The 17,317-nt window shown below is 40.4% G+C and overlaps 1 protein-coding gene and 1 long non-coding RNA gene across 2 annotated transcripts in view; one reads left to right on the top strand and one right to left on the bottom strand.

The window, feature by feature from the left end:
* si:dkey-97m3.1 (fatty acyl-CoA reductase 1) overlaps nt 1-6,696 on the top strand; it is an 81,437-nt gene extending 74,741 nt beyond the window's left edge. Inside the window, exons 9-12 of the mRNA XM_062518627.1 lie at nt 607-778; nt 1,853-1,982; nt 2,483-2,610; nt 4,538-6,696. Of these exons, the coding sequence (XP_062374611.1) occupies nt 607-778; nt 1,853-1,982; nt 2,483-2,610; nt 4,538-4,700 (593 nt within the window). The 3' untranslated portion in view covers nt 4,701-6,696. The remainder of the gene's footprint in view (nt 1-606; nt 779-1,852; nt 1,983-2,482; nt 2,611-4,537) is intronic.
* Nucleotides 6,697-14,758: 8,062 nt separating this feature from the next.
* On the bottom strand, nt 14,759-16,329 carry LOC134062263 (uncharacterized). Its single transcript, XR_009935422.1, has 5 exons — nt 15,744-16,329; nt 15,461-15,544; nt 15,222-15,302; nt 14,973-15,130; nt 14,759-14,818 (listed from the first exon to the last, which is right to left on the bottom strand). It is a non-coding gene; the product is annotated as an uncharacterized LOC134062263 (long non-coding RNA).
* Between the last annotated feature and the right edge of the window lie 988 nt (nt 16,330-17,317).

Here is a 17,317-nt window from a genome sequence, read left to right as displayed (position 1 = left end):
TCCTCCTCTGTATATGACGGAACTACAGTATGGTCTTATTTTGGTTGTTCTCTCTTACCGTCTTATTCATATCCATGGCCATATCATGGTGTGTAACATGAGGTGTAAATTATCATGTGTTTTTTTCTCTCTCTGAACTTCAATGTGTTAGATATTTCATTCAGTTTTGAAATAAAGTTTTAATTTTGGTTTTGATTCTGTGCTGCTGTGAAGCACATTTTTGGGTGTTGTCTTACAGCTCCAATTTGTTTTCACAAATTTATGTTATTTTATAAGAGTATGATTGTGAGATCTTTTAAAAAGATATGCTCTTGCATGTTCCATATGACTGCATATGTTATATATAAATTATGCTGTAAAGTTACACTGTTACCTCACCATTAAGTGAAGGAGATGTATTGAAATTGTCAGAAATATCACTCCAACAGGTTCTGTTATGAATGTCCAATGTCCTCACCCCACTGAATTCAACTACTCCTTTGCAGTTACGTCTAAGTCTCTTTAAGCACATTACACACTTGAAACCAGAATCTTGAAGCTGTCCTCCCCCACAGACCTCATTAACTCTTTTCAATAAACCCCATGTCGTGTTGATTCTGCCCACAGAGCACTACGTGATGTCCACCTTCAAGAGGAACCCCTTGGAGCAGGCTTTCAGACGGCCCAACGCCAACATTACGTCCAACTACCTGATCAACCAGTACTGGATCCTGGTCAGCCACAAGTTCCCCGCGCTGCTCTACGACTTCTTTCTCCGCCTGTCGGGACAGAAGCCACAGTAAGAGAGCGCTGCCTCACTACCCCTGGTGTCTGGAGGCTTTAAGCATTGCTTAGCATAGCATAGCATAGCATTGAATCACATAGTATGGCATAGCATAGCATAGTATTGCTAGCACTGAATTTGCTTCTGAGAAATTTGATGCTGAAAATTGATGGGTTTTTTCCTTACCTATTTGCCTCCTCTAAGTAGCAAAACAGGTGAAAATGGCACTGGGTGCTCCTTGTCACGATATCAGTGGTTTAAAATGCACAGTGTGTGCTTTCACTTCCTGATGTGAAAGGTTCCTGTGTAATTTTATTTTAAACTAGAAAAGCACTGAGAGAGTGCAGACCTCTACCTGTATCGTTCTTCCTAGGCTGTCATACATTCGAACCTAAACTATTAATCTATTCATATATCTATCGCCACCACCTGGCTATACCATGCCATTACACTGCTAAGCGAAAAACATAAAGCCTCCGGAATCCCGACGGTGATACAGATCACTCCCAAAATGTAATTCTTCCTTGGGTCATTTCTGACCTTCCCTGAAAATGTAATTGAAATCCATCCATCACTTTTTGAGTTATCTTGCTAACAAACAGACAGACAAACAGACAAACCCCAATGAAAACATAACCTCCTTGGCGGAGGCAATGAATTCCAAAGAATGGAGAACCTCAACAGGGCTTTGTTTGAAGTGAGAGAACTGGGAGTCAGTAGCCCCATTTTACGCCGTTCTCTCTCTATGGCAACCAGTACAGGTACTTGTCAAAATAGTGAGTGAAGCATAGAAACATTTCCGATTTGATTTGTCTTCTTTAAAACAAATCAAACAGAAAGTCTTTCCCTGTGCATTGTATCTCCTACAGTAAGACCAGTTTTCTTTAATGCAGCTTAGAATTGACTAGAATTGACAACAGATACTTTCAAATGAAAATGAATCAGACAAAATGTCGACTTTGTCCCCAAGTTACCATTCGTTTAAGCTCTGTTGTTTCCTGCTTCACCCGAAATGCCCTAGGGATGCACATGTTTGTTTATGTAGTTGCAAGGTTGAAGTCAAAGTACCTCCATATGTTTGTCACCAAGGATGATGCGGATCTTCAACCGGCTGCACAAGGCCATCGGCCTACTGGAGTACTTCAGCAGCCAGGACTGGGAGTGGAACTCGGAGAACATGAGCATGCTGATGAGCCAGCTCAGCCCCGAGGACCGCAAGGTATGGTGGCCCCTGAGATGTGGATCAAGCATCTCTCTCCGTTTCCTCTCTCTCCCTCTCTCTTTCTCTGGTGGCCCCTGTGATGCGGATCAAGCATCTCTTTCTCTCTTTCTCTCTCTCTCTCTCTATATATATATATCTCTCTCTCTCTCTCTCTCTCGCTCTCTTTCTGTGATGGCCCCTGCGATGCAGATCAGACATGGCATCTCTATTTTGGGGGCTTTCTGCAATCATGATGGAGTTAGAGTAGTGAGAGACTGACAGGAAGTGAGTGGGAGAGAGAGATGAGGTGGGATCGGAAAATGACTCAGTCATTTGGTGACCATGACTGGTCAGACTCGGATAAAAGCATCTACTAAATGAATAATTGTAAATGTCTCTCTCTCTCTCGCACTCTGTTGTTATTCTGTCTCTATCTCTCTCTCTCACTCTGTTGTTATTCTGTCTCCATTCATTTCTTTTCCCTATTCAGAAGTTGTTATTATTATTCTGTGTTCCAGACCTTCAACTTTGATGTGCGTCAGCTGAACTGGCCTGAATACATTGAGAACTACTGCATTGGGACAAAGAAGTACGTCCTGAATGAAGACATGTCGGACATCCCTGCCGCACGGCAGCACCTGAGGAAGTGAGTGGAGAAGAGACGACTAAATCAAACTGGAACTAGAAATTCCAAGGAATTACCAGTGCATGACAAAGCAAAACGTGTGATGTAAAAATAGAGTTAAAACAGACAATGCAGAGATAGTTACTATTGTGTTGCTAAGATAGACATGGTGGTTCCTTTGCTAAATAAAGTGGATGATATGCTGGTTGCTAGGGTAATCATGCTTGTTGCTATGCTGGTTGCTAGGTTGACATTGTAGTAGTGGTTGCTAGGTTATTGCTAGGGTGGATATGGTGGTTGCTATGCTAAATACAACAATTGCTATGCTGGTTGCTAGGGTGTGGCTGCTAGTGGCTGCTAGGTTGTTGTTAGGGTAATTGAGATGGTTGCTAGGATATATATGGTGGTTTCTCTGCTAAATACAGTGGTTGTTATGCTGAGGCGAGTTTCCCAAAACCACAGTTGCAATTTTCCATTGCTAACCAACTAAGTTGCTAAGAGATTAGCAACTATGCTTTCCGGAAAGGCACCCCTGGTTGCTAGAACAATCATGCTACTTGCTATGGTGGTTACTAGGTTGATCGTTTTTGGCAATGTTATATTCAAATCTGACAGTACAATAATCTTCCCGTCGGGATCTCGTCGAGAGGGTTTGAGCTTGCTCAGTCGGGGCTAGCGTCGGCGTCGGGGTGTTGGCGGTTGGGGTACTCTGATTGGTTGTGCGGGAGGTGTTGGTTGCTGCACCTCGAAATGGCTACCCCTTGGCTTGCTTTGTTTGCTAGTGTAGCACAGGCTGGTTTGATTTGTTTTGTTTACTACTAGGCTAGTTGTACCCGTGTTGATTGCAAAACGAAATGGCTTGCTTTGTTTGCTAGTGTAGCAAAGGCTGGTTTGTTTTGTTTTGTTTACTACTAGGCTATTGTCCGTGTTGGTTGCAAAACGAAATGGCTTGCTTTGTTTGCTAGTCTAGCACTTGCTAGTTTTGCTACTACTAGCCTAGTACTACAACAAGATACTTTCTTGGCAAGCGGACATTGGACACTTGTGAAATGTGTGTGCTTTGTTTATGTGCTGCTCATGAGACTAGCCACCCTACCCTAGCGCCCCTGGTGCTATCCCAGCGAGTGTATGCGCAGGCGCACAAAGTTTAAGCGGTGGCGGGGTCGGTTGACGTCACCGCGATGTGTTTCGCAGTTTGTCGTCGGCTGATCTCAGCCAACGCCAAGCGACGCCAACGTCGGGAATCGGGAGTTGGGAGTTGGCTCGAGTCTGGGAGGTGTATCTGGGCCTGTAAATGTTGCTACCTCACTCCAACGGCTTGAAGCGGAGCTTTGTTATGCCAACATTATCTGGTGGTTTCAGTTTCCCTCGCGCAGAGGTGCACACACATTATTTGAATGAGCGCTTATACCACTATTATACCACTGAATTGTTGAGGACACCAAATTAGCAAGTATTTCCTCCTGATTGTGGAAACGTTTGTTTTCTTTTTTTTCTGTCAGTCCGCGGTTCCTTGATCAATTGCGCAGCAGATTATCAGAGTGACAATGTTACTCTGCGGCTCCGAGGATTGACCCATAATTTGAGAAACACTGGTTTAATGGATGTTGATAGACAGATAGTTCAATGAATGTTGATAGACAAATAGTTTAATGGATGTTGATAGACAGATAGTTTAATGGATGAGTTAATGGTTTGAAATGGATGGATGGGACAAAGGTATTTTTTTTTAATGAAGAGAGACACAGAGATGAAGGGAGCCTAGTTGAGCAGATGGCCGTTAGAACAGGTGCAACTCAGCTTAAATGACCCTAAACCAAGAGTAGAGTAAGTTATCATAGAATCACTGTAGCTGATTAAAGTGGCTTTTTTTTACTAATATCTGCTCTTTTCTTTCATCCATTCCATTCTCTCTCTCTCTTTCTCTCACTCTCCTCATTTTTCTCAGGCTGAGGAATATCCGCTACACCTTCAACACTGTCCTCGTCGTCTTCATCTGGCGCGTCTTCATCGCCCGCTCCCAAATGGCGCGCAACATCTGGTACTTTGTGGTCAGCCTCTGCTTCAAGTTCCTCTCCTACTTCCGAGCGTCCAGCACGCTAACCAAGTGATCGCGCGACCCAAAACCTCCAGCACTGCCCATCTCGTCCTCACCGCCCCTCTCTCCACCAACCACCAGCCCAGGCTAACCAACCCCACTCCCCCCCCCCCCCCAGGCCCTGCAGAACCCTGCCTGGTCATCCTCCCCAATCGCCCAGCACTGCCCAACCCTCCACTCCACTCCTAACTCTGACCAAGGCCTCAGCGCAAGCGTAAGATCCTCTGATGATGAGTCTCACCACACCTCGAGATCCCTCGGTGGGCAAGGGGGAGGACCGCAAGGGGGGAGGGGGGGAGGGTTGTGGGCGCTGCCAGTCTGCCTGGGCTTGGTGAAGGGACTCTGAAGAAGGGATCTGTTTCTTGGTCGTCTTTCCCCCCCCCCCCCCCCTCAGTCTTATCTTGCACTTGCACCGTCCCTCCTCAGAGAACTTTCTAGATGATTCTGCTTGTTTTTGTTCCTGCACCGACCTGTTCTTAAGTCTCAATCATTTAAAAGTCAGGAAATTCCTGATTCTTTGTCCTGAAATTTTAGAAACCCCTGCCACCTCTGCCCCCTTTTGTAACGTCAGCTTTTCCTTACATTGACAGATTATATAATTATATATATGCAACGAGTAACCCCGGTCGTGTGATATCATCCTGTCATTGTAATGCATCCACATTCAATGCCTTGCCACTTTGGACGATTTTTTGAAGCCTACTTGAATAATGACAGTGTTGTTCTGCCGAAGGATGTTTTGTTTAACCTGAATCTTGAAACAAAAAGTTGAAAAAGAACCATTTTATCGTGCTGTAAACAGTGTCCTTTTCTGCCTTCTAGTACATTGGTTGCCCACCTATATATATATATATATATAACGATTGCAAGCCCTCTTTGGGGACTGTGGTCTATTCCAAGGACAGACAGCACATTGCATTCAAGTTCAATGTCCAAAAAATACGAGATTAAAAAAAAAAAGTAAAGCACACTCCTTGATCAGAGGAGGTGTCCTCAATGGTACTAACAAAAATGTACTGTTGGAGTTGCTACGTTTGTTAATGTCTTTGTGTTGTCGTAACAAACCACTATCACTCTTGATATCAGTATGTTTAACAGACACTTGTGGACTTGTTTTATCGTTTCCACCTTTTGCCTGTTTGTACAGCAGTTTGTACTGGAACTAAGTTTACTACTTTTACATCTTTCTAAATGATGATCACGTCAAACTAAGGCTTGTCATGTTAATGGTTGCCGAATGGTAGTGTATAATATATAAATAAACCTACAGAATTTGAGAGGTCTGTAAATACTCATAGTTATATATTATTGTTGTAATTACAATAGTACCAAAAGAAAAATCAAAGAGGGGTTACACAGCAGCCTCATTTTATGTCAAGAGAGCTTCCTTCCTTTTTTTGTCTGTTTGTTTGTTTTGAGAAACACAACAACACAGAAACTCAAATTCATAATGTGTCTGAATGTGGACTGACATATTTGTTTATTTGGGGAGATGCTTTATGTAAAGTGAGGAGCATAAAACTGTGCTAATCAGAGAGATATTCTGATATATTCTGAGCAACCCCCACACTCACCTTCCTAATACCCTTATTCGACATCCATCTTTGCCCTGTGTGGGGTGAACCCAGTTCAAAGGTCAGTTGAGCCTTTCGCTAAGACGGAACTCCACCTACAATGCCTCCTTGGCAGTCAATGGTAACATCTCTAGTAAGGGTTTGTTTCTATTTGTGTCTGGTTTGTCGATGACACGGTAAGATGTTTCACCATTCTTTTTTTTATCATCCAAACTATGTTGTCGACAGTGCATGATAGGATACCACATGAGGTCTGGGCCTGAAACTTGTACTGTAATGTTGGGGAACACCTTCATCTTTTTATTCACTGTTTTTTTTTATTTATTTTTTTTTGGTTTTAAGTGTTAATTCACTGTCTTATCTCTGTTCCCTCTCTGAAGATGCTTCATTGAAGTCTGCTTGGAAAATCGCTAATAAACTAAAAGAAATCAAAAACCTGTGCAAGCTGTCACTTTGTATTGTGCCACACCACACCGCTTTTGTAGTAATGCAATACAACAGTGTGTGTGTATGTGTGTGTGTAAGAGAGAGAGAGAGGAGGGGGGGGGGTGGGGGGTTAATTTTTTCTATCTTTTTAACGTGATTACAAAACAGAATACAGTTAATACAAAACAATAATCTGAACATGATATTCACATGCAACCAGTGTTATATTCTCATCTCTATCTGTCTGTCTATCTGTCTATCTATCTATCTATCTATCTATCTATCTGTCTGTCTGTCTGTCTGTCTGTCTATCTATCTTTTATTGATTAACTTTGGCCTGGCTCGGCCCACTTTGTCTGATTACCCACTCTGGCCATAGCGCACTGTCGAAGAAATACGCTGTGACACTCAAACCCTCTGTGTTGATGCTGTGGGCGGAAAGGAAATGTGGAATAAGTTAGCCACAGACAACAGGGTGTTACAGATCTGTCAAGCTGAGGTGTCACCACCTCGAAATGTGGTTTAGTGTAAGATGTGTCTGTTTCTTCAATATATAATTTTTTTCTTCATCTGAATAGTTTTTTGTTTTTTTTCCCATAGAATTTGCTTGAACAGAAATTAAAAGGGGAGAGAGGGGTGCTAGTGATCTACATGGCTCAAAAACAGACACGTCATTTTAAACACACTCTCATCGCCCATCACTTCCTGCTGTCATCTTACCATGTACAGAACAGGTGATGTCAAAGTGCCCTATGAGACTGCATCTGCGGTTCGAAAGGAGATTTAAAGAAAGTTTTCCACAGGAAACAGGTTGTATCAGATCTACCAGGCTGAGGTGTCAACACCTCCAAATGTGATTTGTAAGTGTCTTATTCTTCTAAATGCAAAAAGATCTGATGTTTTTATAGAACTTGCTAGAACAGAAAGTCGGAGCAGCAGGGGTTGGTTGGTTGGGTTGGGTTGGGGTTTAACACAGAGTAAAATATCGAGATATGCATTAGAATCAGGAAGTATTCTGACACATACAGCAAAATTGTCAAATAGTAAAATTAAAATCAATATAATCCTAAAGTTAAAAAAACTGATATCCAAATGTTCATATAGTTTAGGTATACATGTCATGCAAATATTGCAAAGAATAATGAAGTAGTTTAAGTCTACAGTAAAAGCAGTTGCAACAACAACCTTTTTTTCACATTAGCTACAGTTAACCACAAACCAGCTTGCTGTTTGACAGCAGAAGCCTCATGACTACTCAGCACAAGACCTGATAAAGATGTCTGAAGAGATTGTCTACTCCACTGTAAAGTTAAAGAGTAATGGTAGCGAGCCTGTGAACACGGCTACTGCAGAGCAAAGAAAAGGTAAGTCATTATGTAAAATGTAGTCAAATGCAGACTTTATACAAAATCATCAAAACAGTCAGCTATTAAAAATAAATATATAACATAGTATTTAAACATGTTTTTTCAACCCTAAACAAAAAACCTTTTTTATACTCAGAAAACGAACCCAATGGTGACGTGGAATATGCTGCTATCACATTCAGAAGAAATGAAACTCACAACCAAAGAGCGCATCCAAAAGGTAGAAGTAATTGCTAATGTTTATGGCCTTTATTATGTTTAATGTGTTTCACCATGTTTGTACATGTAACATTGAGTATTACAGTTTTTTCTGATTGGTTAAGCACTATTGGCTATTTTTGCAAAACTCTACAGAAACACCATTTTTACAAAGGTGTGAAGAGTTAATCAAGCTGTGTTCGCTTTTGCAAGAGAACTACAATGTTTTGATAATTTGGTGAAAGGTTTTGCTATTTGTGTGTAGAGTTCTTCAAAAATAGCCAATAGTTACAAAAAAAGTGCTTAACCAATCAGAAAAAAACTGTAACTCTTCACACCTTTGTAAAAAAGGTGTTTCTGTATCAATCAGTAAACACAAGCCATCATCTACTAAGCACACATTGTGTCAACTACACACTGATGGTATGAATACAAGACACATCTGGCTTTTGCTTTCTCTGTGCACAAGGTAGGCTACAGTATGTCAGTTTGAGCCTCATGACTTTGAGGTCATACTTTTGTCATAGTTCTGTAAACATATAGGAATCCAAACTTCAAGTATTGATGTTCACACTCATCAAAGCAAATACAAAGTCAAAACACAAAATAGTAATTTCACTGAGACAAAAAAAAAGAAAAATCTGTCTACATCATGACATCTCTCTGGGTACGGCCACAAAATTTCATCTACAGTACATTGCATGCAATGTCCTCCTGTCCAAGGCACCGGGCTCCTTGTCCTTGTCGTCCCCTCCCTCTCACTCCTTCACCTCCACGTCCTCTTCCTAGGCCTCCTCTAATTCTCACTCTTCCTGCCCCTTCCATTGTTCTCCACACGGATATCTTACCTGTGCCTTATTTACACTGCTTAGGCTGATTGCAAAGTGAACTAATGATCTAAAACAGTTTTCACATGTGAAAATGTGCCAGACAGTTGGCAAAATAGTGTTAATGATAGCCATACATGTGTATGATTTTGCTAGGAGTGTGTTGGAAATTTGGTAATTGAGTGTAAGCAGTGAGTTGTGTTTAAAGTTCCGCAAAAAGAGTGTTGTGCAGTGAATTGTGCCTACAGTTTTGCAAAGTGTGTGTTACAAAATTGCAAACTGTGTTCAAAGCAGTGTTTGTGCTTTTAGTTTTGCAAACTCAGTGAGTGGTTTTGCTATAAGTGTTAATAGTTTTAGAAATTGTGCTACAAGAATCACGATTAGTGCTTTAGCATTCAGAAAAAACTGTAACTGAGAATGAGCTTTTTTTTCCATAGAAATAATTACCTTGACAGTGTGACACTTTTATGAACTTTTCCTCCTTTTTTATTAGGTGGTTGTAAATATGTCAGGCTGGCTGTTGGCACTCTCTTTACTCTGGTTATAAGTGTGGCCATACTGCTGTGCATAATGGGTGAGTATTATTGATATAGTTAGAACAATACACTCCGGTGTGATTCTTTGGGAACTCCTTTGGGTTCTAAGTAGCTTGTTTATCTCAGTTGCAGACTCTTTAGCAGGTCAGTGCGCTGATGGCTGGGAATCCTTTAATGGGACTTGTTACTACTTCTCTCATGATACATTAAACTGGACTGCGAGTAGAGACAGGTGTGTCTCAGATGGTGGGCATCTGGTCATCATAGACAGCTGGGAGGAACAGGTATGAGGATGGTGATCAAATATGGCTTTGTGTCTTTGATTACTGAGTTAAAATGGAAAATTGTATATTAAAAAAAACATTTTTTTATATAGATTTACATCATGCAGAAAGTATTAAACCATACAAAGGATGAGTTCTGGATCGGTTTAACAGACTCTGAGAAAGAGGGACATTGGAAGTGGGTGGACAACACTGATCTCAAACTCAAGTAGGTCGCACAGCTGGTTACTTCACAACTTCACAGCACTTTGGTCAACTGTGGTTGTTTTTCAAATGTGCTATAAATAAATTGACATTGACATTGACAAGAATGACAGAGAAGTGAAAAGAGGAATCAGTCAGAACCAACAGCTTTTTCTCTTTGTTCAGGTTCTGGCATGGGGGCCAACCAAACAACCACAGTGGGGTCGGCAATACAGCATACACCTCTGGAGAGGACTGTGGCATAGTGAGACACATTTTACAACTTGAACTAAACTGGTTTGATCAGTATTGTGGTTTAGGTTTTAACAGAATATGTGAAGCCCTATCTTGAATGAATTTGAAGTAGCTACAGTACTTGCAAGCTGATATCCTGAAAGTTTTGTTCTTACAGCATGATAACCACAGAGAGAGTGATCAAAATGAGGGACTCTATCATCTTTTTCAGTTTTGTTTTTGGAAAACACTGTTTTACACTTTGTAACTATTTTGTAAGCCTTATTTATTTCCTGTTGTCAAAAAAAGGAGAAACTCTTTTGTGTGTCTATGACTATAATTGTTAATAAATTACTGTAACTAGTAGGTTAGCATTTGACCAGCAGGGGGAGCCAGAGTGAAGCAAACTTCAACCTTTTGCAGCTTTGTAGACGCATGCGTATCCCACTCTGGCGAGGGAACGTTTAGACCATTACAGAGAGCAAGCACAGCCCTCTGTGAGCCTTGAGTGAGGACCTACTGGAATGGTGCTTTTAGTGGTCTTTTCTAGAAAAGAGGGTGTGTTGGTGTCTAGCATTTACACATGTAAGACGTTTCTTTACCAGGTGTGTGTGTGTGTGTGTGTGTGTGTGTAGGGTTGGGAATCGAGAATCGAGAATCGATGGGAACCGGGACTAGCTTTCCAATTCTCCCGGAATCGTTCAAAAGTTTAAATTTCAATTCCTAGTATCGATTCCCAGTCCGCGAACCGAAAGAAGAAGCCGCTAAACACCAACGAAGAAGGTGTTTGCATAACCGAGCTGAGGCAACAAGAAGACGATTTATGTTGTAGTTGAAAACAGCCCTGTGAGAAATTTATAGTAAATGTCATTCAGAAAGACCGTTGGTTAGCTAGCTCATTTAAAATATCGAAACTTTTTTGACCCTGCCTTTTACAAGAATCGGAGTCGAGAATCGTTAGGAACCGGAATCGAAACAAGGAATCGAAATGTGTGTGTGTGTGTGTGTGTGCGTGCGTGAGTGTGTGCGTGCGTGTGTGTGTTCGTTTGTGTGTTTGCTCATATAATTTACATGCATATTGTGTATGCAGTAAGCTCAAAGTTAATCCATTAGGCTTCTTTCATCAAGATGTGAGGGTCTAGAAACTCACCATAACAGGGCTCAATCGGGGAATTTGTCTTTCAAATTCCCTCTTCATGCAATAGGATAGCACTAAACGAATCATCTTCTTGTTTTCAAGTAGCAAGATGCTTATGTAACCGTTGCAACTTCTGATCCCATGTCAGTCATCATTATGCTATGCCCACCCACCGACTCTATACATGATGTGATTGGTTCGGTGATCGCTGACAAAGCCCAGCTCCCAGCTCTAGACTACCCCGGCTAGGGGCGTCTAGCTATCAGCCAACTAAAGCGTGACTGAAATATTGTAAAACCATTGACTTGCTTTAAAAATTTATGTTTCTGCAGAAAAACTGATAGTTTAATCTCAAGCACGCACATTATTATGAGCACATTTAAAGATACAGTTCTTTTTTTCCAGGAAGGTTTAAACCAACTAAACCAACTAAACCAACTTGTATGGCAACAGCCATGTTTCAGCCTCCATCTTTAGAAAACATTACCCAAGGAGGGACTTACCTGACATTCAAGCTCTGCCTTTCACCTTTGTCACCTGTTAGTCTTCGTATGCGGAGATCGGTTGGCCCAAGCTAATCTTGTACAGTAATGTCAAATAACTTTAGCACTGATACGTTGCTTATAAGCCAATACCAAATCCACAAATCCATTATTCTTATCTTGCATATAGGGCTGTAGTTTCACAGACTAAATAAATAAATGCAATTTACATTTACTTTTATAATAACCTCATTATGTGAAGTAATACTCAATAAAGTTGTGTACGATATCTTATAGTGTCAGCTAGGATATTTATGGTGCAGCTTCCGTAGCTAGTAAATCGTGCTTGGAGTGAGGGGGGGAGCTAGTCTGGCTATCACCAGAGTAAGCTTGATCTTTTAAGATTTTGAACATTCGTCTGCGAAGTCTGTGCAGTATTGTATCTGCATGAGAGGCACAATCAATGGGCATAGTTCAAATGACTCTGCACACATTTCGATAGTCCTTCAACCAATTAGACTCTGGGTGCGCCTGGTGGATAAGCCAGTTTGTGATTGGACCCAGAAGATGTGGACAGGAAGCAGCAAAGATGAGGAGAAATGTGCAGGTTTCCAGCCTGAGCTGCAGGGCGAAATCCACTCGCTGGCAGTTCGAGCTGGGTTTACCCCGTCTGGGGAGCCAGAGTCTGTTGCAATGTACCATTTCACTGCTAGATGGGAGAATTTCCCAAGAATTAACCCAAGAAATACACTATGTTGCTTTGCATCACACAGGTGGTGAGCCTCAGAATGTAATCTTGGGATTAGTTCATTGATATCTCAAGATTACTAGATTTTCCTTTTTTTTTTTCTTCATGTTTCATGACTTTCTCATTTTACGGCTACAACAGAGTAAGCATGAAATGCTCACAATACTATGTTTTCAATGTCAAATATTTTGTATATTGATGTTCCTTGGGGTCAGTTTGATTTAGCTGTATGAAACAGCTGATTTAGCTGTATGAAACAAAAGATACATGAATATTTGACACATTATGGATATTATTGTAGTATGAGAACACATTGTTATCATTATTACTTAAATAAGTATATTACATAAGTAATTTTGACAGGACTGTATAAGTCAAAAGGTGAAGCAACAGCAAGCCTTTGGGCTGCTGACACTGGATGGGCAATATTTCCAGCCAGAGTTCTAGGGTTCATAAAGGGGTGTGGGGGTGGGATTGTTTTGTAGGGCTTTCGATGGTGGTTGTTGCACTCTTTTTAAGTACCTTTTACCAAACTGGGTAACAATATGAATTATAATAATTTTCTGAGGGCTACTGTATTTAGCTGGGGTCAAATTGACCCCAAGGATAAAGGATGCCCGTAAGATTTGAGGGTAACACAAGAGTTAACACACTTAACTTATTCATCATGTACTTCCTCTTTATCTATTACTCTCTTTTGAATACCACCTCTGATTGTTAAGTTAACTGGGACTACACCTACACCAACTAAAAATACTTTTTGTACAGACGGGAATCAAGGTGCATCTAAATGTAATATATGGTGATTGAAAAACGAATACACATGGATCTTCATGTTTTTATTTGAATAGAACTTTGTATACTGTATGTAAATGAGTGAGTGCAGTGTGTGTTTGTCTGGTATTGATACTTACAGATGCATTTGATAGACATTTGTTGTGCCCAAATGGCTCTGGGTATTCATAAACCACATCTCAAATAAGAAAATGAATGTCTCCATCACGTTAGCCAGGCTATGCTGATAAATGGTTCTACCCCATGAGTGCACTGATTAGAATAGGCCTTCTACTATTTATGGAAAGCCAAGCCATATAGTTCAAATGAAAGTTGCTTGTTACACATTTCAGAGATGGACAACACCATGAGACCCAAATACATCATGAGACCCTAACCCAAAACATTTGTAAAGGTAAAGGAAGTGAGAACACTGGCTATTTATATCTCTGATTCAACCAAAGCGCACCAGACTGCAAATGAACTTTGCCACCAATGTGGTCAAGGTTTCACATCCTGTTGAGCTCAGGCAAGATGAAGCAACAAAGAGAAAGATAGAACACAATTGTCCCATACACAAAAAAAACATAGTTTAAACATATGTTCACAATATAATTTGAAATATATGTAAATATTCAATATTGGCGCAAAAACATTTTGACACTTAAAATGTATTTAAATATATTTTTTTCTGTATGCCCATTGCTGGATATGAAGGTCAGTATGCCCATACAAGCCCATACAAGCCCATACACACCAAAATGTTGAAATATGCAAATAAATATTCAGACTTGGCCTACATTCCTACATTCCTTTCTAAATATATATCTAAAAAAAAAAAAAAAAAAAGATTTAAAAAAAATTAATTGATTATTTACAACAGGAAATAAACAAAGTTTACAAGTTAAAATCAGTGTTTTCCAAAAGCAAAACTGACAAACCACCACAGATTATAGAGTAATCATAGAGGTTTTGAACACTGTCTCTGTGGTTATCACGCTTCAACTACAACACTTTCAGGAAATTAGCTTCAAAGAACTCTAGGAGCTAGAATTGGGCTTCACATATTCTGTTCATAACTGAACCACAATACTGATCGAACCAGTTGTGTTCATCTTGTTGCACATGTCTCACTATGACACAGTCCTCAGAGGTGTATGTTTTATTGCCGACCCCAATTGATTGTTGATTGTTTGGTTGGCCTTTGTGCCAGAACCTGAACAAAGAGAAAAAGCTGTTGGTTCTGACTGATTCCTCTTTTCACTTCTCTGTCAGTCTTGCAAAGTAACCAGCTGTGTGACCTACTTGAGTTTGAGATCAGTGTTGTCCACCCACTTCCAATGTCCCTCTATCTCAGAATCTGTCAAACCGATCCAGAAGTCATCTTTTGTATAGTTTAATAATCTCCTCATGATGAAAATCTATATAAAAATAATTATAAATTATATAAATTTGTCATTTCAAGTCCTAAGTAATCAAAGACACAAAGCTCTTTTTGATCACCATCCTCATACCTGTTCCTCCTTGCTGTCTATGATGACCAGACGGCCACCATCTGAGACACACCTGTCTCTACTCGCAGTCCAGTTTAATGTATCATGAGAGAAGTAGTAACAAGTCCCATTAAAGGATTCCCAGCCATCAGCGCACTGACCTGCTACAGAGCCTGCAACTGAGATCAAACAAGCAACTTAGTACCCAAAGGAGTCCCCAAAGAATCACACCGGAGTGTATTGTTCTAACTATATAGCAATAATACTCACCCATTATGCACAGCAGTATGGCCACACTTATAACCAGAGTAAAGAGAGTGCCAACAGCCAGCCTGACATATTTACAACCCCCTAGTAAAAAAGGAAACGTTGCGAACAGTATTACTGTAAGGATAATTAGTTCTATTAAAATAAACAGCTCTCATTCCCAGTTCAATTACTCAATGTTACATGTACAAACATGGTTAAACACCATAATAAAGGCCATAATAATTAGCAAATACTGCTACCTTTTGGATGTGTTCTTTGGTTGTGCGTTTCATTTGTTCTGAATGTGATAGCAGCATATTCCACGTCACCAATGGGTTCGTTATCTGAGTGTAAATTGGAAGGTTTTGACGAATTTATATTAAGATAGTGTAGTTTTTCTTCCATTTTACAGTGAACAGGAAACGTAAACCCCAGACATAATCTTGCAGATGTTTGCCATGTAAACACTTAATCAGAAATCTAAAATGTGGGAACAACATTTTCCCCGTCAGTATGATTGCATTGTACACATGACTTCCTTACCTTTTCTTTGCTCTTCAGTTGCTGTGTTCGCAGACTCTCTACCATTATTCTTCAACTTTACAGCGGAGTAGACAACCTCTTCAGACATCTTCATCAGTAAGCATGTGCCTTCTGTAAAAGCAAGCTAAATTTGGTTTGTGGTTAACAATAGCTGATGTGTGAAAAAAAGGTTGTTGCAACTGCTTATAAATGTAATTCTTCTTTGCAGTATTTGCATAACATTTATACTAAAACTATTTTGGAGGTTAGTCTTTTTTTTATCTTAAGTTTAAATCAATATTAATATTTCTGTCTATTTGATCTTTTTGCTGCGTGTCAAGTCAGTTTGACACGTCAAAATACTTCCTGAATCTAATGCATATCTCAGCAACCTCAAGATTTTACTCTCAGTGGTGAAACCTGCTGTTGGCAGTGTGTCTACTTTTTGTTCTTGTAAATTGAAAAAAGAAAATCTATTTAGATAAAGAAAACATTGTCTATGTAGGAGAGCCTGCAAACGTTCAAGCTCTTCAACAATACTAAGCCACACAAGGTGGTGACGCCTCAACCTGATAACCCTATTTTCTGTTGCAATCTTATTCTACATTTCTTTTCCGCACGAAGCTGCAGTCTCTCCAGAGTACCTCACCGTCACCTGTTCTGTAACTACACAGTGGAAAGCTGAATGGCTTGGGCCACTTAGATCACCAGCACCCTTGTCTTTTTTTTTATTTCTGTAATCATGTGATGAAGTCACATGCACATGCAACACTGCAGTTGCATGTGATTTATTCAAATGGCTTGCCCATTTCAGAGTCTTCACATACCTAAGGAGTGTCCATGGCTGAGCTGTGTGGCAAAATATGTTTATATTATTGTTTTGTGTATTCTGTTTTGAAATCAACAGCAAAGGAGAGAAACCCTCCCTCAACACAAACACACACGCTATATGGAAGCACACACACTATTGGCTCCTTAGTTCCTCCTTAGTTCCAGTTCTCTGGTATAGTCTTTTGATCCTGTGAGGTAAATTCGGTCTCTGCATTTATCCCAATCCGTGAATTAAAAAGGAGAGAGGGGTGGTGGTGGGTAATGTGCTGTTCACAATGTGCTCTGTGTCCCTACTTTGCCCTTACTTTCACTGGTCTGCCTAAAAAAAGCAATAAATGATCCAAAATGCAGCAGCAAGAGTATTGACCAGAACCAAAAGAAAATATCATATTACACCAATTTTAAAATCTCTGCACTGGCTACCAGGGACCTACAGCATTGATTTTAAAGTCCTTTTACTTACTTTTAAATCACTAAATGGCCAAGGACCTCACTCTATAGCAGAGATGCTTCAAACATATAGCCCAGTAAGATCACTCAGATAAGCAGATAATTTCAACTGGTACAACCCAGGGCCCGCACCAAGCAGGGAGAGGCAGCTTTTAGCTGCTATGCAGTCCGTCGAACCATCTTCCCATTGACATCAAAACCTCTCTCTCCATTTTTAAATCCAGACTAAAAGACAAACTTTTCTGTGATGCCTTCCACTAACTCACTCCTGCACCCGTGGTCTGCTTTCATGTTCTTTATCTGTGCTGTGTTTT

This window comes from Sardina pilchardus, chromosome 17 (assembly GCF_963854185.1).
Source record: "Sardina pilchardus chromosome 17, fSarPil1.1, whole genome shotgun sequence".
NCBI lineage: Eukaryota > Metazoa > Chordata > Actinopteri > Clupeiformes > Clupeidae > Sardina > Sardina pilchardus.
The sequence above is the reverse complement of the archived record's forward strand: the minus strand, read 5'-3'. Positions and strand labels throughout refer to the sequence as shown.